The 20151-nt window shown below is 35.8% G+C and overlaps 1 protein-coding gene across 2 annotated transcripts in view; it reads right to left on the bottom strand.

The window, feature by feature from the left end:
- Positions 1-559: 559 nt before the first annotated feature.
- SMC2 (structural maintenance of chromosomes 2) overlaps positions 560-20151 on the bottom strand; it is a 48386-nt gene continuing 28794 nt past the window's right edge. For both annotated transcript variants that reach the window (XM_008525753.2, XM_008525755.2), the window contains exons 19-25: positions 19842-19985; positions 15801-15995; positions 13739-13939; positions 11669-11785; positions 8331-8491; positions 4385-4532; positions 560-3373 (exon numbers count right to left, since the gene is read on the bottom strand). In XM_008525753.2, coding sequence (XP_008523975.2) covers positions 3215-3373; positions 4385-4532; positions 8331-8491; positions 11669-11785; positions 13739-13939; positions 15801-15995; positions 19842-19985 — 1125 coding nt within the window. In that variant the 3' untranslated portion in view covers positions 560-3214. The remainder of the gene's footprint in view (positions 3374-4384; positions 4533-8330; positions 8492-11668; positions 11786-13738; positions 13940-15800; positions 15996-19841; positions 19986-20151) is intronic.

Raw genomic sequence — 20151 nt, 5'->3', positions numbered from 1 at the left:
GTTCTTTGAAAAGGCAAACCTCCAGCAAGACTGACAAAAATAAAAAGAGAAAAAGACACAAATTGCTAATATCAGGAATAAAACAAGGGATAGCACTTCAGAACCTGAAGACATCAAAAGGATAAGGAGGAAACACCATGACCTCTACACACAAATTTGACAATTTAGATGAAATGGAACAATTCCTCAAAAAAGCACAAACTATCACAAGTCACCCAAAATGAAACAGATAATTTAAACAGCCCTGTAACTATTGAAGTAATTGTATCCATTTTACCACCCCCCAAAATCTCCAGGCCCAGAGTGTTTCATAGGAGAATTCTACCGGCTATTTAAAGGACTAACACCAATTCTATACAATCCTCCAGAAAATAGAAGAGGAAACATTCCCCAATTCATTTTATAAAGCTAGTATTACCCTGAAACCAAAGATAGTATGGTAAAAAAACAAAAGAAAGAAACTAACAGGCCATGAATATACACAGAAATCGTGACCAAACTATTAGCAAACAGACTCTAGCAACATGTAAAAAAAGTTATACACCATGACCAAGTGAAGTTTATTCCAGAGATAACAAGGTTGGTTTAATATTTAAAAATTAAGCAACATAATTATATTAACAGGATAAGGAAAGTTACAGGATCATGATCATATCAATCAATGCAGAAAACAGCATTTGACAAAATTCAACTCCTATCCACGATAAAGTTATGATCAAACCAGGAATAGAAGGGAACTTCTTTAATTTGATAAAGAACATCTACTCAAAGTCTATAGCTAACATTATACTTAGGGGTGAAAGACTAAATGCTTTCCTCCTAATTTTGGGAAAAAAGGCAATATGCCAGCTCTCATCACTCTTATACAACATAGTGCTAGAAGTTCAAGCCAGTGCAATAAGGCAATCAAAGGCATACAGATTAAACAGGAAGAAACAAAACTGCCCTGATTTACAGATGACATAATTGTGGGAGTGCTGGCTTGCTAGATTACTCTACCATATTGGAAGAAGGATTTTCAAGTCTTTGCTTTTGCATTTGCAGTTAGCATACCTGAAATGCTAAAACAAAAAACAAAGGAAAACACAAGGAACCCTCTCTTCAAACATTTGAGGTCCTTCCTAAAGATAATTTTCACATGTTGTGCGTACTGCTCATCCATGTATCTCTTAAATTTATTATATACAATAGATGCAAATGTTCAAGCTGTCAGAGAGGTGGTGTCATCATGGGGTCTGGAGACCAACTGCCAAGATTTGTACCTTGGCTCCACCCCTCACTAACTGCATTATCACTGTGGGCAAGTTTCTTAACTTCTCGCTCAATTCAATTTCCTCAATTACATAATGCTGATAACAGCAGTTCTTACCTCACTGGATTATTATTAGGACTAAATGTGAAAACATGTGCAAATGAAAACAGTGTCTGATGGATAGAAAGAGCTCAATGAATGTTACTCAAATTAGTGCAGATGTGTGAAATAAATGTCCCCATTCCCCTGAATGTGTTCCCTCTAATCAAATAATGATTACTCACAAAAATTTGATATGTTTGAGGATTTTCATCAAATAGAAAGATTACATGTAAGATAAAAATTAGGAAAATAGAAAATTTGTAGTAGAGGAAAAAAATTAGTACATATGGCAAAATATTCAACCTCATAAGTTATTTATAAAAGGCTGTTAAAACAGCAATGAAGTACTGCTATATAACTAGTAAATCAGAAGTATTAAAATTAACAGCCAGTGCTGGCTAGGTTGTGATCAACAGGTATACTATATTGATGACAGTGTAATTTGCAATACACTTGGAAGGAAATAAACTTATGTCTGTTATATGTGATATTGGACTTCCTGTAACTGAGCATTTACAGCTTTGTCTCTCTCTCCTTCCACAGTGGACAAAACTAATTCCAGATTCAATCCTTTCCAATGTATCCCAAAATATCAGTTACTTGAGTGTTCTCTGACATCCTCAGATATGCATGAGAGTGAAGGATGAGTAATGTTAAACCTAGGGCCAGGAAGTATGAACATGTGTCAGGGAAAGGATAACACAAAGACTAAACAAGTAGCAACAAGGGATGTGGGGCCAAAATAACATACCCAAGATCAGATTAGATCATGTCAGAGCTTTCAAGATTCAGTTTGGAGACACTGCTCTGGTGAAGCACTTCGGATACTAAGAACTATATATAGAGTATTCTTAACAGAGTTTGTTAGCATCATCTTTTGAGTTCTTAAAGGAATTTCCTCCTTTTGAACTGGAAAGCAGAAGACACTAAGCAATATAAAAATCATCAAATTTTGAGTCCTTTTGGTAAAACAGATGGCTCTATTTATTTACATATGAATCGGACTGAAGGAAGAAGAAAAATTTGGTTAGTCTGCTGGCTCCTACGTTCTCATTCACCAATAGATTGCTATTGATTGCATTATGAAAAGGCTGACAAAAATCTTTGAAAATATTAGGAGATTTTAGATAAATTTGCAGCAGAGAAGAGCATGCAACACACCTTTTCCCAAGCTTCTATTAAAATATTCATAGACTTTTAAAAAAATTGGGATTGCAGAGACGAATTACTATGCATACAGAAACATGATATTGAAGCATCATTAAAATGAGAGAAATCTTTCAAGATCTGTTTCCCATCTGAGTTTTACTCAGGGATCTGGCACTGTGTCCTCAAGGAGCTAACTACAAATAGCTCCATGCACGCCTAACAGATTTCTTGGTGTTCCCTTTGTTGGTCCAGCGACTTGCTTTATAATTCTTCCTGACCGAATGACTTTATTAGCAATAGAAAATACACTAATATTACGTTAGGAATTAAGCTTAGTATTTAAAACTATCAGCTATATTTATCCTATAATTTAATTTAATTGGTTTCTTTGTATTTTTTCCTTTACAAACAGAATTTACCACCAACCAGGTATCTCAGTCTCCCTAATATATAAAGACTTGTGTAAGAACATCTGATGACATGCATAAAATCACAATCACAGTAATTGGACCATAGTTAATATGAAGAAAAGAGGAATCTATGCTCATTTATAAGTGATTATATAAAGGAAGAGAAAGTATGCGTTAAGTAACAAAATAACATTACCTTTTTATATAAACAAGTTAGATAAACCCCGAGTTCTTAAAAAGTTTGTTTAAAAAACAGGTCAAGGTAAAGGAGCAAATTTGTATTTGTAACTTCCACATCTGATCATTTGGGTCCTTTTGCCTTGGATTTGGTCTCGTTTGGAATCTTTCCATTTTGACACTGAGTAAATCTGGCTACTGTAGAAACGCCATCCACAAACTTGGTTTTGAAAAGGACGTTTGCATTGTTGAACATACCTTCCTTTAGGGACACCACAATGAACTGAAGGGAAAAAGAAAAAAAGCATAAAAAATACTTTTCATAATATTCTTCAAGTTCACTCCTTTTTTTATACTGGGGTTAAGAACTGTTTGGAGATATTTTGATTTTGCTCTTTCTTTAAATGCTTGGCTCTAAGCAAATGCACAACCTCAAATGCAAGTAACAAACAGTCATAATATTAGGCCCTTAAATGGATTCTAGCTTTCCAAATTCAGTTTTAGCAGTCTCTTAAATTTTACCCTGAGTGCTGCATTACTCGGGTTTACTGCCTCCTGCTGGTTGACTGCCTGTTGCTATCTTCTGCAGCTGGCATCACTGTTTTGTGCTAGCTCTAAATGCCCTAGTGAAATATTTTTCTCTGTGATATTTTAATAATATCAAAGAGAGCTTCAAGTTCCTACAACACTACTACTAGCTCAAATGGAACATTTGCATAATTAAGAAAAGGTCCTACTTCACTGTTATCTGCAAAAAAAAACTGCGATAATAAATACATTCTATGATAATTATGAAACGAGAAGCCCCCCAGAGTTGCACAATGCATTATCTATACAACCATGTTCGGCAGCCCCAGTTCCTGCAGCAACAGTTCAATAAATATACAAATTGCTGTTAGCGTCAGAGGCTTTTCTCTACTTTCTAGCCAGGAGAAATGAAGAACACCCCCTCAAGTACCATATGATTTTCTGACACTAGGTATATTCTTGAAATAGTCTTTTGATTGTGCATCCTCTGGTAGCTAGAGAAAATAACTGCATTAACTCTAAATTAATTCCAAATTATGAAAAAATTAGATTCTCGCTCATGCTACAACCAACAATTGTAATGCTAGGTTATTTCTCTAATAGGAGACCAAACCCTCTTTCCTTCTATACCCATTTGAATACAAGTATACATTTAAAGAAACACACAATGCTTAAGTATTCCTCAACGCTCAATATCTTAATATTAACCACAACTAAAGAAGATTTAGAAAAATACTATTACTGAGACATTTTTTCTGGCTCTTACCTGAGAATGTGTGAAATGAGTACGCAGCATCTGTCCGATATTCTGGGTATGAGAAAGGTCCAAGGCTGCATCCACCTCATCCAGGATATAAATTGGAGCAGGTTTGAAGAGGAGCATGGACAGTATTAATGACAAAGCCACTAAAGACCTAAGAAAAGGAGAGCAGAAGAAAAGCTGCAGAACTTGATTTTACCACTTTTTACCAAAAAATTGAAGCAAATCTCTGTTATTACTATTATTATTGATGAATAGTGTATATTTAGTAGCTGAAAGATAGTCATGGCAAACAAGAATTTTAAGTTTTAACACTTTTATTGTATTAAAATGTTGCTTTTATTTTAGCTTTCCATTTTTCCTCTCTTCAATGAGTTTTATTTTGAATAGAATAAGTTCCTAATTTTTATTCCAGTCAGATAATCAGGATGTTATATTCAGTACCCATCCTTAAGAAAAGATCACGTCAGTGTTAAGAGTTTTTCTTTCCTTCTCCAACTGCTTATTAGATACATAGGTAGCAGGTGAGTGAGGGCTACATACTTAAACTTGTTAAGACAACAGCTACTGGTAAAACAGTAACTGGTTTATAACTCTTTCAAACTTTTACTGTGTATGTACCCACATGCACAGACACACAAACATACACAGGCAATCTATTTTTTTATTGGCACTATTTGAGAATAAGTTGCATAGATTTATGGCCCGTTACTTTAAATACTTCACATTGCCAGAAGTTCAAACAATCCTTATGTGATGGTTAATTTTGTGTGTCAACTAGACTAGATCATGGGGTACTGACATATCCAGCTAAACATTACTTCTGGGTGTGTCTGTGAAGGTATTTCTGGATGAAATTAGCATTTGAATTGGAAGACTCAGTATAGCAGTTCTGCCTTCTCCTGTGTGGGTGGACATCATCCAACCCATTACGGGCTTGAACAGTAAAGAAAGCAGAAGAAAGAATTTCCTAGATTACTTGAGCTGTGACATGGGTATTCTGCCCTCAGTGCTCCTGGTCCCCAGGCCTTCAGACCCAAACTGAAATACAACACTGGCTTTCCCGGGTCTCCAGCTTGCTGGCAGCAAATTGCAGACTTCTCAGCCTCCACAATAAAATGAGCCAATTCCTTATAATTAAATCTCTTCATACACACACACAAACACACACACACACACACAAACACACTACTGATTCTGTTTCTCTGGAGAACCCCAATAGCCTTATTTAAAATTTGTAGTTTATGCCTACTTTTAGATTCTGCAGCTCTTTTTAATTTCTCTTCTAGTTAACCAACCCTTTTAACCAAAGCTGTTTTCATTCTAATCTGATATAGAGTTATAATAATTCTTATTTTTTCTTAAACATATTTTATTAAAAAGTCGTTTAGTTTAACACAAAATATTTTTAATTATTTAACATTAGAATAAAAATTACATTTGCAGCACATTTTTCTGTAACTTCAAACATCTCTTGGTATGCAGCACTACAGTAAATAGTCAATCTAATGCTTACCGCATCCCAACAGGTATTTATTAAGAAACATGTAAGTGGGAAAAAAGTATGTGCACAGTGAAGGGAGTCTAGGAAGGTGAAACTAAAATTTCCAGAAAGAAAATTAATGAAACAGTACGATAAAAATCAAACAATAGTGAGACTGACATTTACCTCCATAGAGGGGAGCTGAAGTCATTCAACCTAAAATTTTTTTCACTGCCTTTCTCTATGTCAAATGTTTAAAGCATTGAGTTTTACACTTAGTCATTCAGAAAAAAAAACTCCCACCAAGTACTAAACTACTATGCTGGATAGTGGTATATCTAAAAATAAGTTTATATCATCTTAACGAAGGAAGTAATGTTTAGGTCCCAATAAGAAAATAAGCATACATTTTTTATTTTCCTCAAAACATTTTCTAGAACTTTGGCAAAAACAGTTAAACATACTGTGATCTAAATTGTGGAATTCAGTGTTCCTTAACAGGCAGCAGAAGCTGTCTTTTAGACTTTTAAAATATTCAGGAATTTTATCATGAATGAAAAATATAGAGTGGACTGGTATTCTGCTCATTATTTGATAAAGGATTTCATAAGGAAAATTGAGAGGTCTTAGTATTTTCTATGTATCTAAGAGTTACACAATGGCGTTATAGGGCACATGAGAACAATTCATGGACTATGGTTTGTACATCCACAGAGGAAAATAAAAAACAAATAACCATCTTCAATTATGTGAATATTCAGTGTTCCCTCAGGAGGTTTTAATTATTTGGCTCTCTGCAGGTAAGGAGTTAGGCCACATGACCTTCTAAGTTTCTCTCAGTATGAATCACTGTGTAATGCTGGGAGAAACTTCCCTGAAGCCCAGACCATGCTATTTCCACACCCTTCATTCCTTTAGGTAGATCCAAGTTTCCGTCGGTATCATCTTCCTTTCACCTGAGAATTTCCTTTAACTTGTAAAAGCTCTGATGGGATCAAATTCTTTCAGCTTTTGTTTTCAGAAAAAATATTTCTATTGCCTTCATTTGAAGAATGTTTCTACTAGGTATAGAATGCTGGGTTGACATGTTTTTTTGTTAGCACTTATAGATGTTGTTCCAGACTTCTGTCTTGCACAGTTTTTGATGAGAAGTCTAAGTCACTCTTATCTTTGTTCCTTGGCATGTCATATGCCTTTTTACCTCTGGCTGCTTTTAAGATTTTTCTCCTAATTACTGGTTTTCAGCAATTTTGTATGACATGCCTTGCTGTGGTATTGTATGTGGGGAGGAGTGTAAGTGTTTATCCTACCTGGGGTTCACAGAAATCAAGTCTGTGGGTTTACAGAACTCATCAAATCTGGAAAATGTGGACACATTATTTCTTCAAGCAATTTTCTTTTTGCCTCCTCCTCTCCTTTTGGAACTCCAATCACATATATGTTAGACTGCTTGATATTGTCCCACAGGTCACTGAAGTTTTGTTTTTATAGCTTGGTGTTTGTTAGTTTAGCCTGAATACATTCTATTGCTATGCCTTGAAATTCACTTCTGTTTCTTTTACATTGTCTAATTGGCTATTAATCTCATGCAATGAACTTTTCATTTCAGGTATATTTTTTTTATCTCCAGAAGTTCTCTGATTCTTTTTTAATAGCTTCCATTTCTCTCATCACTTTCTTTTTTTCCTGTTAATTCTTGGAAATAGTTACTCTAACTTCCTTGTCTGCTAGTGTCATCACCTGTTATTTCTGAGTCTGTTTCCATTTACTGATTTTTCTCTAGGTTATGTAAGAGCCACATTTTCTTGTTTTGTCTAGTAATTTTTCCTAGATGCTGGAAATTGTGATGATGTTGTTCAGTCTCAATTTTGTTGTCTTTCTTTAAAGAGTATTGGGCTTTGTTCTGAGAAATAATTAAGTTACATGCAGATCACCCTGATCTCTTCAAGGCCTTCAGTGAACTGCAGTAAGGCATTCTAGAGGACCCTTCACTTCAGGGATAGTACAGACCTAACGCTAAGGTATAACTCACTGGGGCCTCCCAAAATCCTAATCTCTGTTCCCTTAATCTAGTGAGACAACTGGGCTTTGTGTGGGTTCCCCTCCCTGTATCCGCAGTGCAGAAATTGCTCCCAGGAAGAAAGCTGGGTAAATACTTGGCTCAGTACTTTTCTTTCCTTTCTTTCAGATATTCTCCTGGGCTACTCATTTTCCAATGTCTGAAAACAATTGCTTTTCATGTATTTTGTCTAGTTTTCTAGTTGCTCATCCTTATTTCTCCTTTGTTACCTACTCTTTTAATCAAATATTCTAACCAAAATTTATAGTCTTACACATTAGTCTCCTTAAACACTACATGCAAAGATAGCTAAGCAAAGCAAAACAAATAAAATTGGGAGGCAATGAGATGATGGATTATAATAAAGTAAGAGGAATTAGGAATTATAATATTGCAAAGGGATTACTCACCTCTGACCACCACTAAGTTCAGTTAGGTTTTCTTTCCAAGTATTTCCTAATGCAACCTTGAACTCCAGACCATCCAAAACAGTTTGCCCCTCTGGTGGTGCAAGCATAGCATTTGCACCAGGTAAAAGAGTAGAGAAAATAGATCCAAAGTCCTTGTTCACCTGGATAAAAAAATGATATTAAAAATATCATAGGAGGTTTTCCAAGAAGAATCAAATGTTGATATGTGTATATGCAACCCACCAGGTGTATTCTGTTGTCTGTTACTCTAACTCGGGGGTTGGCAAATTATGGCCCATGTGACAAAGCTGGCCACGCCCATTCATTTAAGTATTGCTTTGGCTGCAAGCATTACAACAATAGAGTCTAGTAGGTGCAACAGAGACTATATGGCTCACAAGGCCAGAAGTATTTATCATCTGTCCCTTTACAGAAATAGATTACTGATTCCTGCTCTCACTTCCAGAGGGAACTAGAAGCTATATCTCTAACTCTACCCTGAAGCTTTGATACTTTTGCAGGTCATATTGCAGGAATCATCAGAGGCATACAATTATATAATATAGGACACTGAACTTTCAGTTGGAGAAGCAAAAGCAAAACAAAAACTTTCTTTTTGGCATAAAATGTTCTCCTATAAAACCTGTTTTCTGTTGACTGGCGGTCATCAGCTAATGTTAAAAAGCCTAAGAAGATCAAGGTGAAGCCTAGGAGAAAAGGAAGCATGAAATCAAACAACCAGATCTGTTCAAGGCACTGAATAGTTCTTTTCTATATGCTTCTTCCCATAGCCAAAGAAGCTAAGGTGTCAAGGGACAAGAATAGGATTGGACCCCAAGAGAATAAGGCTTAAAGAAGCTGTTTGGCCTATCTCCATCAAGCCATAGTAGGAGATTACACAGAGATTTAGGGCCTATATTCTAGCTTGTGACTGGGTAATTTTTGTGCATATGCACCTGATCAATGATTTGAAAATTCAGCCATCTGTCTTTAAAGACATGAGTAATTTTAAAGAGTTCTGCAGCAAATTTGAGACTATATATGAACACACTCATGCACACACCCAAGTCAATTTGACAGCCATGCTCTCTAGGGAAATCTCCAAATTAAAGTACAAAACTCAAGTGCAAGTATACTTTTTATCAATATTTGTAGTAATACGGAAATTTCCTAGACAGAAGCAGTGTTTCTGAATATAGATTTACTAAGGAATTCATATTTAAGAGCAACTACACACAGGCTGAGTAATATCCTACACAGAGGAAGCAGGTTCTAGTTTTATCTGGAATAGATTTCCAGAGCTAGGCAAGGTTCATCGCAGTGCAGGACCACTGTCTTTTTTGGGAAAGATGGAAGATAGCATAATATTTATAAACCCTCTAGGTTCTTTTTCTTTCTTTCTTTTTTTAAAAGTTTTTTGGCCAGGCGGGTAGAGGCAGCACAGGACTAACACAGTGGAGTACTACTAGACCCCAAACATGCCCATGGACCCCACATGGAAACTCTTCCAGAGTGGAAAAGAGAAACTAACCAGTTAATGGGCAGAGAAGAGCACAGCCTTATCTTAAATAGGAAAGGAATTATATTCAAGGAGAGATTTCAAGATGAAATGCAATCGAATTTTGAAAATCCAGTGAGGTTAAGAGGAAACAAAAAAAAAGAAAACACAACCAGTGCCCTAAAATACTCTGGCTTTGTGAACCAAGTATGTCTGATACCAGAAGGAAGTATATAATGCTCATAATTATAGTTCCTACCTCATTAAGTTATTGTGATGATTAAATGAGAAAATTAATATGTAAATACAGTCTGAAATATAATAAGCACTGAAATTTACTTGCTTTGGGAGAATCTTTGAAATTGGGGAAAAATCCACTTAAAGGATAAATTTGTACTGGCACTAAATCCAGGAACCATGGAGAAAAGACAAAACTTCCCAGATCCAGTGGTAAATCCAGATGTTGTACAAGAAAAATGGGGCCAACCTTTTGCATGCATTTTTAAAAGACAGATACTACAAGAAGATGGAGCACTGAAAAGAAGTCATAGAGCAGGAAAAACAAGATGACTGATTACTGAAAATAAAGTTCCTACAGAGGCAAGGTACCCAGTTAAATCCAGAAGCTTGTTAAAGCATCAAACAACACAGTAACTATGTTTGGAATCTTTTGAATAAGAGTCTTTTGCTATGATGGATACAGGAAAATTTCTACACTGAGAGGCTAAGGAATTATCCTAAAGGAGACAAATAGATGCAGCCAGCGAAACAGAAACAACAGTGAAGAACCTCCAAATCTACCAAAGTTGTCATAAAACAAAACAAAAATGGTAATTGGGATTCTGCCGAATAAGAGACCAGTAAAAGAGAACACTAGACTTCCTTGTTTATTGCCTAATTCTTAAAGGGCAACAAGGGTGACAACAGTTAGCAACAACAGGCAATTTTCACTTTGGTTCTAATTTAGGAAAAGAGACTACCAGTTTTTCCACCTTTTGGCTTTATGATCTTAGGCTATTTCATCTCTCTAAGCTTTGGTTTCTTCATCTATGAAATAGAGATAATAACTATCAAAATTATGGAATTGTCTTAAGATAATTCATGTTAAGATAACTAACAGTAACTGCTTAATATGTGTTAATTAATATAATTATTAAGCTAACATGTACAAAATGCTTTGCTAAAAACCTACAGAATGCATAATACTTATGAATTCTGAAGTGCAATGAATAATTTGTAAGTGGTAAAGAATACACCAGTCTTGCTACCTGGAAATGTTCTTAGAACTAATATTTGACCTGAGTTGGGAAAGAGAAACCAAGGAGGTTAGAACTGAAGGGGTGATTGGGAGAGGTTTTCCAACAATCAGAGCTTCTCCAGTGTGAAAATGAGATTGCTTCCAGTTTCCAGCAGAGGGTGAGTGAGGTATAGCAGATATCGGACAGTACTAGGGTTTCTTCCAAAAGTAAGAGCCTATGATGTCATGGGAAGGAAAGAGGACAAATGGTATCCTCTTTAAAGGTCACACAGACCTGGCAAACAAGAATGAAAAATGGCGAAATCTAGAAAGGTGGAATTTAATATAACTTAGGAACCAGAGATGTAGAGTACAAGAATATGATGGAGTGACTCAAACTTAGCTTTGCGAATGGGAAGTAGCCAAGTCCAAAAGGACAAAACACATTTAAAAGTCTATGAGGTTTTAATTAAGGCGTGAGTATGTGCCTCAGTCAAACACAAATCAGCCATTTCAAATTCACCTTCAGAGTACAAATCTATTGACAATGTTTCTCCTCCTTGCCTCATACAGACCAAATGATTATAGTTTCAGCTCAAATACCTTTTGCCAAGCAATATTGAGGGCTTGGTTCTTCTTTCTGTCAAGGTCCTCTATAGTTGCAAGGATTTTAGATTTGTCATTTTCTACAATTCTCTTCTTCTTTGTCAAGTCATTATACTAATAAGATAAAAAGCATACTTAATTGGGAAAACATAAAATTTTCTTGATATTCTACAATTAGGAATAAAGAGGTTTCATTATTTTTATATATAATATATATTCTCTTACTTACCAAAAAGATATACTGCATTAAGAGTTATAATGTAAATCAAATTACAAGGCAAGTAAATATATCACTTCTATGTAAAATTCAATTACTGTAGTTGAAAACTTAACGGAGATAAGCTCCTGAAATATTCTGCCTCCTCTAACATTCCCTTGTCCTCCTAGCAGACAAGGCAAAAAGGAAAATGTGTCATACGTAAACTCAAAAGTAGCCCCACATGCTTTCTTCTTAAGGTCAATCTTAGCAGTGACACAAATAAAATTTCAATTCTTCACCATGATGTACAAGTCCTACATACTTATCCTTATGTATCTGTGACATTCTGGCATCAGCCTCCTCCCGAGGCTGCAGCCACATGGTCTTTTTTCAGTTCCCCCCAAATTTTTTCTTCCCAAAATGCTCCTTCTCCCTATCTGACATAACCGGTGCCTCATAAGTTTCAGCTCAAACATCACATCTTCAGAGTGACCTTCCCTGGTTAACGTAGAAATTTACTGAAAAAAAATTTGAAGGAGGCTGAAGAGGAATAATTATACAATGAGAGGCAGGAGGACTTTCTAAAAATCCTCTTAACTCATTTCTCCTCAAAGCCTGACATTTCAAGGAGGCTTCAAATTCTCTCTTAAAAACTCGAGCCAGTCTTCCAGCTTCCTTGCTGTCCCTTCTCCTTTATGGCCAAGCTCATAAAACCTCCTTTCACATTTTTATATTATTCTTTGCATAATTCCATGTAGTTTCTTATGCGGGGACACACAAAATACAACAAAAAGTAAAACGAAAGGCCATCTGCGGATCAACAATAGAGCTTTCGTCTCTGGTAAGCAGATGAGAGTTGGTGAATTCCTTTTAAAAAATAACAGAACCAGTTATCATTATCTAATAAAAGCAAACAAGTAAAAGTGAACAAGTCTCACGATGTTATGCATTTCCTTACACAAATATGCCACATACTGCAAAGCTTTAATGGAGAACATTTTATAGAGATCACAACACATGCATTATTAGCCTGTTTGGTATCTAATATAATACAGATCCTGTGTAGATACTAACATCAATAACAGTTTAAAAAACTCATTACAGCAAAATTTCTTAAAAGTAATTGAGCTCATAAGTACTATCACTTTTACAGAGCTCTCATTAACTCTATTATGCAAATTCAAATAGAATTTTGCAGAATTAAAGACGGTATAGGGCATAATATAAAATGACTCAGACTGCTATTTCCTCTGGGGAGGAAGAGGGACTGCTTTCCCCTTTGGATTTTTCTAGTGACACAGCAGACTCAAAGTTCCGTCAGGGTAGGGGAGATAGATAACATTATCAAGTAACTGAGAGCATTAAAACAGAGAAGATGCTGCTGGATTGACAGATTAGTAAAACAGCGGTTATGTATAGAACAGTCTTAGTCATTACTTATATAATGATTCCAGTACACAGTAGAGTCAAAAGGAAGACAGTAGTCACGGAGTGACCAGTGAGGAGGCAGACAGCAGGATACCCTATTTTTCAAAGCATTTCAAGGCAAGTGAAAGAAATGATAGAAATGTGAGGAGTTAACATGATTAAAAAGTGTTTCTTTTATTTACACCAAGAATAAGAAGAGCAGAACACGGGTATGGCAAAGGACAAAGACAGTGGAAAGGTTATCCAACGTACTACAGAATACATAAACAAGCTGTGACGCAAAAAGAATGAAGTAAGAAAAGAAAGAACTGAAAAGAGAGAAAAAGAAAACAATTATCAAGGGCATCAAGCAAAAGGATGACTAACAACTATCGCAGTGGTCATATAGCCATCAACGCTACTCATGTTCTAAGGTGGACAGTCACAGGAACAAGACTCACTCGCTCTTCAGCTTCTGTCAGTACGTTCATAGCTCTCATGTTGACATTTCTTCCTAGTTTCTCCTTCATTTCTTGCAGCTTCTGAAGTCTCTGACCAGCTTCTTTTGGGTTGTTAGTTTTGAAATCATATGCACTATTGGGTTGCCCAAAGAGGTGTTTCTCTGCATTAATCCAGTCATTATCTTTCAACATTTTGGACACCTAGCCACATATAATAGAAGGATCTATCACTGCTTACAAACTTACATTTAAAATCCAGTTTCTTAAAATATTTATTAATTTTAAATCAAATATTTTGGAGAAAAACCCCACAATGATTCATTTGAAAAAGTTTAAGTATGAATTTGAATAAGTATGAATATTTTTATCTGGAGGATAGGCTCAAGAAATAAGGGATAGTATAGAAAAAGATCTTCCTATTACTTCAGCATTAGAATAAGAGCCAACTCAGAGAAATTTTTACAAAGTATATGTAAAACATCTCCAGTAGAATGAAATATAAGTCACCTGAGGCTCCAGATTTGACCAAATTCAATCTACTGCTTCAAAAAAGAACTTGTGAAAATTAAAATTCTTATAGGATTACTTACATCTTAGATTTGGTAAAATTTGTGGAAGCCTAATCCTGACTGATATCTAATAATTCTACTCAGAATTATAATCTAAGTAAAAAATTGCCCCAAAGTTTGAGTCCATCCCCTCGCCTCTCTCTTTTGACAAGGCAAAGTAAAATACTTCTTCATATAATACAACTGATTAAAAAATTTAAATCACTTCAGGAAGACTTTCCTCTACTCGAATTGTTTAAGGTTGGTTGTAACTGGTAGAATGTAACCCTTGTCAATTTGTTTATTAATTCCATGGCTATTGTCTCACCTCTAGGCTCCAACGTAAAATGATCCTTCCTAGTCTATCCTTCCTGCTGACCTATAAGTTCTATGAAGTCACTCTGTGTACACGTTGCTCATTCTTCTATCTATAGTGCTTGCCATAGTATCTGACAGTAGTCCATACATAATAAATATTTGATAAACTACGTATTTCAATGAATCTTTGACTTTTTAGCAGTTCCATTTACAAATCCCTCTTTTTACTTCCTTAACTGTAAACAAAATCCCTTAGCAATCACCAACACTAGCATTTTCAATTGGCAAAAAACTATTAACAGTAATATTATCATTGGTAATATGTCAATAAGTCCACTAACACTAGTGGGAAATCAATACTAATAAAATATTAGGATTGTATGATGTGGCCATAAAAATGTTTTTTAAACCAAGTAATGAACACCTGAAAAAGCACTCATGGCTTTTTCAGAGGGTGAGGATACTGTTTTGTATGTTCTGATCTTTATAAAGTTAAATCTCCTATACTCTTATGATGCTAAAAAAGATTTAAAAGGTACCAAACTGTTATGCACCTGTAAGAAAACATGACGGCTGAAGTATTAAGACCACATGGATGCAGTCTCTTAACCAAGCAATGAATTTCTGCAAAAGCAGAAAGTACTTAAGGCATTGTGATACATGAAAGGAAGAAACTTTCAAGAGACCAAAAAACTGTAGGATAACCTCAAAAAGATCATTGCTGCAGCCTCATTTGAAATCTAATGTTTTGCCAAGCAGTTGACTGTACTAATCCTCTAAGAACATCCAGAAGCCAATTACGTCCTTATTTTACAAGTTGCCTGTATATATTTCTGTGAGTTCTTCAAATTCAATTTGAAATAAGGTAAAGAATATGTATATTATTACTAATACATTAGTAATTATTTCTATGAACATTTAGGGACAAAAAACAGTCATTTCCATGGGAGACCACTAAATATTTGGTAAAAACATCTTATAGATAGGAATACCTGAAAGTAAATTTAAAAGATATTTGTGCCATTTGGTGAAAATGAGCATTGCCGAGAAGCAGTCAACATAACTGTAAGCCTCAAAATTATGTTACACAGTAGTTCTGCCATTTATACTAAGTTCTTCATCAAGCAGTTTACTGGAATATTTCAATGACCCAGCAGCAAAAATCTGATTAAGCGTAAAAATGAATGGAAACGTGCCTTTGCAGCAGCATCTTCAGCTTCTCGTTTATGTTTGCTGATGTTGTGGTCTAGTTCCTTAATTTTAAGCTGAGAATCATTGTTTTGCTCTTTATATTTTGCCACTTCTGCATATTTAGCTTTAACTACATTGTCTTGGGCTGTTATCACTTCCTTTTGCTTGGTCACCTCTTCTTGAGCTTTCTTTACTGATTCCTGAAACAAATTAGAAGACAATATACAGCAAGGTAATATGGAAATATTTTTAGTTTACTAAAAGATCATCTAACAGACTTCTGGGCAAGGTGGCAACGTGATTGCAGGCAGATGATGACCTAACTCTACATTTTATATCTCCTTTAAAATGACCAGTGAATTTTCACATGGGAGAAAACCTGTATTACCACTAGAAAAAAGGGATGGGATGCAGTTTTCATGCTTGAAGCAACCAAGTTTCTACTGGCTACAGTTTGGCTGGCATCAATCAAGGGGAGGAGGGACTGCTGGAACCTGACCTGTGATGTCTCTCACAAAGTGTTATTTCTGGGGAGTCAACAAGAAGATAATCTGACATACCTCCTCCAAATGACAATATTAAGAGGAGCAAAGAACAGGGGTAGAAGTAAGGTAGGCTGGGATTTGCTTTTTCCCTTTTATAAACGTTAAGCCATAGGACTTTACCAGTGGCAATGGAAGGTCAGTGTTTGGTTCTAGCACTGGGGTCAAAATAGAGAATCAAAAAAGAACAGAAACGTCTTTGAAGAGATACATCTGTGACAAATAAAAACTTCTTGCTCTGACTTTGACTATCTCCCTACCTCTCAAGGTAGAAGCTACGCAACCTCCAAAGTGGTAATTACAGCTAGTATTTCTATCTCCCTCCCCCTACCCCAACAGCCTCTGCTTCATCCTAGATCTTAAAAGTTCTTCTGGTAAAGATATGGTCACAAACTCACACAAACATCTAAAGACAAAAAGACCAAGCTCAACTTAGATTTGGGGGGGGGAACAAAGTAGGAGAACAACCTGCTAAAAAAGACTGAGGAAGAATAGATCTCTATTATGTGATTAAAAGCACCAGTAAAAAGTTGGGAATTTTTTAGGCATGCTCATTAGAAAACAAGATAATTGTGAGTAATAAAGAATACTTGACATTATGATTAGGTTATTGAATGTGTTCTAAGAGTACATTCTTTCTCTTTAATAATTCTCTTTAATTTCCTTATAATGTTTAACTTGTGTCTTTAGAGGTCTTTTGCAGAAGAATGATAAATCATGACATTCATCTAAAAAACTCAAAGATATTTCAGGCTTTTTAAAACTTTTTTTTTTTTAAAGATTGGCACCTGAGCTAACAACTATTGCCAATCTTCTTTTTTTTTCTGCTTTTTTCTCCCCAAATCCCCCCAGTACATAGTTGTATATTTTACTGGTGCATCCTTCTAGATCTGGCATGTGGGACACCGCCTCAACATGGCCTAATGAGCGGTGCCATGTCTGCGCCCAGGATCCGAACCCCGGGCCACTGAAGCAGAGAGCGTGAACTTAACCACTCAGCCACAGGGCCGGTCCCTTTTTAAAACTTTTCAAGAAGAAGAAAAGAAAGTGTTAAATACTCTGGTGACATTAACCAAAGGAAATAATAACAGACACAGGTTTATTACTAACACTGTATCTGACGAAGATTCTCTCATGCTAGAATTTAAAGATTGCATTGCCATTGTGGGTGTTTTAATGTTTTTTACAATGGTAAGAAGAACCACGAGAAATTTGTTACTTAAGATTGAGTAGAAATGAAATTTTAGTTTTGCTTATCTGAGCCTAATTAGTTAGTAGGCAGCTTCCTTTCTTAATTCCCTGGGAGTGTCCTCAGGCACTCATATCAGCCAAGGGAAACAATTTAGGATGTAGAGCCCAAAACAATAATCTTTAAAAACTAAGTGATCCATTTTACAGTTTCCATAAAGAAAAATGGATATCCTCTTGATAGAAATATATATGTCTTGATTTTATCTTTATTTAGATTAAGGAAGGAGTAGCTTATTTTATTTTCACATTTCTCTTTAGAAACACAGTACCTAATTTTTAAAAATTCTACACTATGATGTCCATGAAAGACAGAGAAAATATGGAGGAATGAGACGAAATAAATATGAGATTAAAAGACAACCAATCAGAAGGAAACGAAAAATATTTTTAAAAACCAAAATTTACTTTAGAGGAAAACTAGAAACTGAACAGAAACTGGAGAAAATTCAATCAGCAACTCAAAGCTAAGAAGCTTTTTGATCCCTTATCTTCAAAAAGGAGTAGTTAAAAAATTGTATTTGATAAACAATGTTAAAAAACTTGAATTTCACCATGAACAGAATCAAGAGGAAAGACTTATTTTCCAAACCACTGCACGCCACATGGATTAAAACAATCATTTTAAGGGAAAAATATGACAGAAAATGTAGATGACAAAAGCAAGGCAAAAACACTCTTTACCACAATGTAGATAAATGGGTAGAACTCTCCTGTTAAAAGCTACATACATTTAGTTAACACACAAATCAATGATACTTAGTTATAAAAACAGAATCTGTAGTAACATAACAGAAAACTGAAAAAATGAAAGTTACATCACAAACAAAAGTAGGGACATTTTGTACAGCATGGTAACTATAGTTATTAATACTGTATTGCATATTTGAAAGTTGCTAAGAGTAGATCTCAAAAGTTCTCATGACAAGAAAAACGATGTTGAACTATGCATGGTGACAGATGTTAACGAGACTGTTGTGGTTATCATTTCACAATATACACAAACATCAAGTCATTATATTGTACACCTGGAACTAACATAACATTTTATGTCAATTATATCTCAATTAAACAAAAAGGAGGGGGCCAGCCCAGTGACACAGTGGTTAAGTCTGCATGTTCTGCTTCGGTGGCCCAGGGTTCAGTAGTTCGGATTGTAGCTGCGGACCTAGCATTGCTTGTCAAGCCATGCTGTGGTAGGCGTCCCACATATAAAGTAGAGGAAGATGGGCACAGATATTAGCTCAGGGCCAATCTTCCTCAGCAAAAAGAGGAGGATTGGTGGCAGATGTTAGCTCGGGGCTAATCTTCCTCAGGAAAATTTTTAAAAATTTAAAAAAAAGAAAGGAGTAGAAATAACATGAAATAAAACAGGATTCAAGGTCAAAATCACAGAAAGGGACAAGAGGACACCCGAGATATCCAATATTCATGAGGGACAATCTCTGACAAAGACATACCACAACATTAATTTGCAGGTAACAGAATGTCTTCATAACGTTTGAGACCCCCTGACCCCTAAATCTACCCTTCATAGCCCTGCTTCTGATATCAGAACATTTCTCACTCACCAGCTGCAACAATATTAAGCCTCAGCAATAAAGGATGCTGCAGGGACACTGCAGAACAAAGGGACTTAACCTCCTGGTCTTGATGTGTTTTTCTCAAAAGTAAGCTTGTCATGTGCAATGGCTAGCAGCTTGCATGGCTTCCCCTGGCATTCCAGAAAGCTATTTCTCAACAAGTGCTGCCCATGTGGCACTTCCCTATGGACAATTTCCCCTGGCATTCCAGGAAACTTCACCACCCACAGGCCACAGTTATGTCTTCAACTATATATATCAGGTTCTCAGCCCTGCAGGTAGAATGGGGCTGTTTTCCAGATTTGTCCCTTCCATGGGTGCCCTGCTTCAGCCCTACAGGTAATAAGGGCTGTTCCCTGTATCCATTGCTCCTATATTCTTTAGAGTTCTATTTACCCCTTGGCGATCAATCCCGCATCATTCTAAACGCCTGTTACAGTTAATACTTTTTTATTTAAATTTTGCCTGTTCAAACTACGGTGCAGTTTTTGTCTTCTGAGTAGACCTGGACTAGAAAAATTAGTAATATTATTTCAAGATTCTTTGTGGATTGGCAATCATTATCATAATAAAAGTTAACAGACCGAGACCTCTAAAGTCAAACATGTTCAAGTCAACATTTCATAAGTAGATTAACATTTCTAATTTCTCCAAAACCATAAGTAAATCTTACCTTATTTTTAGCCACCTCAGCTGCCATTACTTCAATCTGACCTTCATAGGATTTGATAGCTTCATTTACAGCTTCGAGCTGTTGTTTATAGGATGCATGCTCTCTCTTGAGCTCTTCCAGCTCCAGAGTGATAGCTTCAACTTCCTATAAGAAACACAGTATCTGGGCATTCAAAAGGTTATTAACTACTGAAAAATAAATAAGGACATGTCAACACAGTCAATAAAATCCTCATGCAAGACTCAGAGCTTAGTTACTCAACTATCAAAAACACATGTAAGCTGCTTCCCCATAAGAAAGGAGAGGAAAG

This window comes from Equus przewalskii, chromosome 26, assembly GCF_037783145.1.
Source record: "Equus przewalskii isolate Varuska chromosome 26, EquPr2, whole genome shotgun sequence".
Taxonomy (NCBI): domain Eukaryota; kingdom Metazoa; phylum Chordata; class Mammalia; order Perissodactyla; family Equidae; genus Equus; species Equus przewalskii.
The sequence above is the reverse complement of the archived record's forward strand: the minus strand, read 5'-3'. Positions and strand labels throughout refer to the sequence as shown.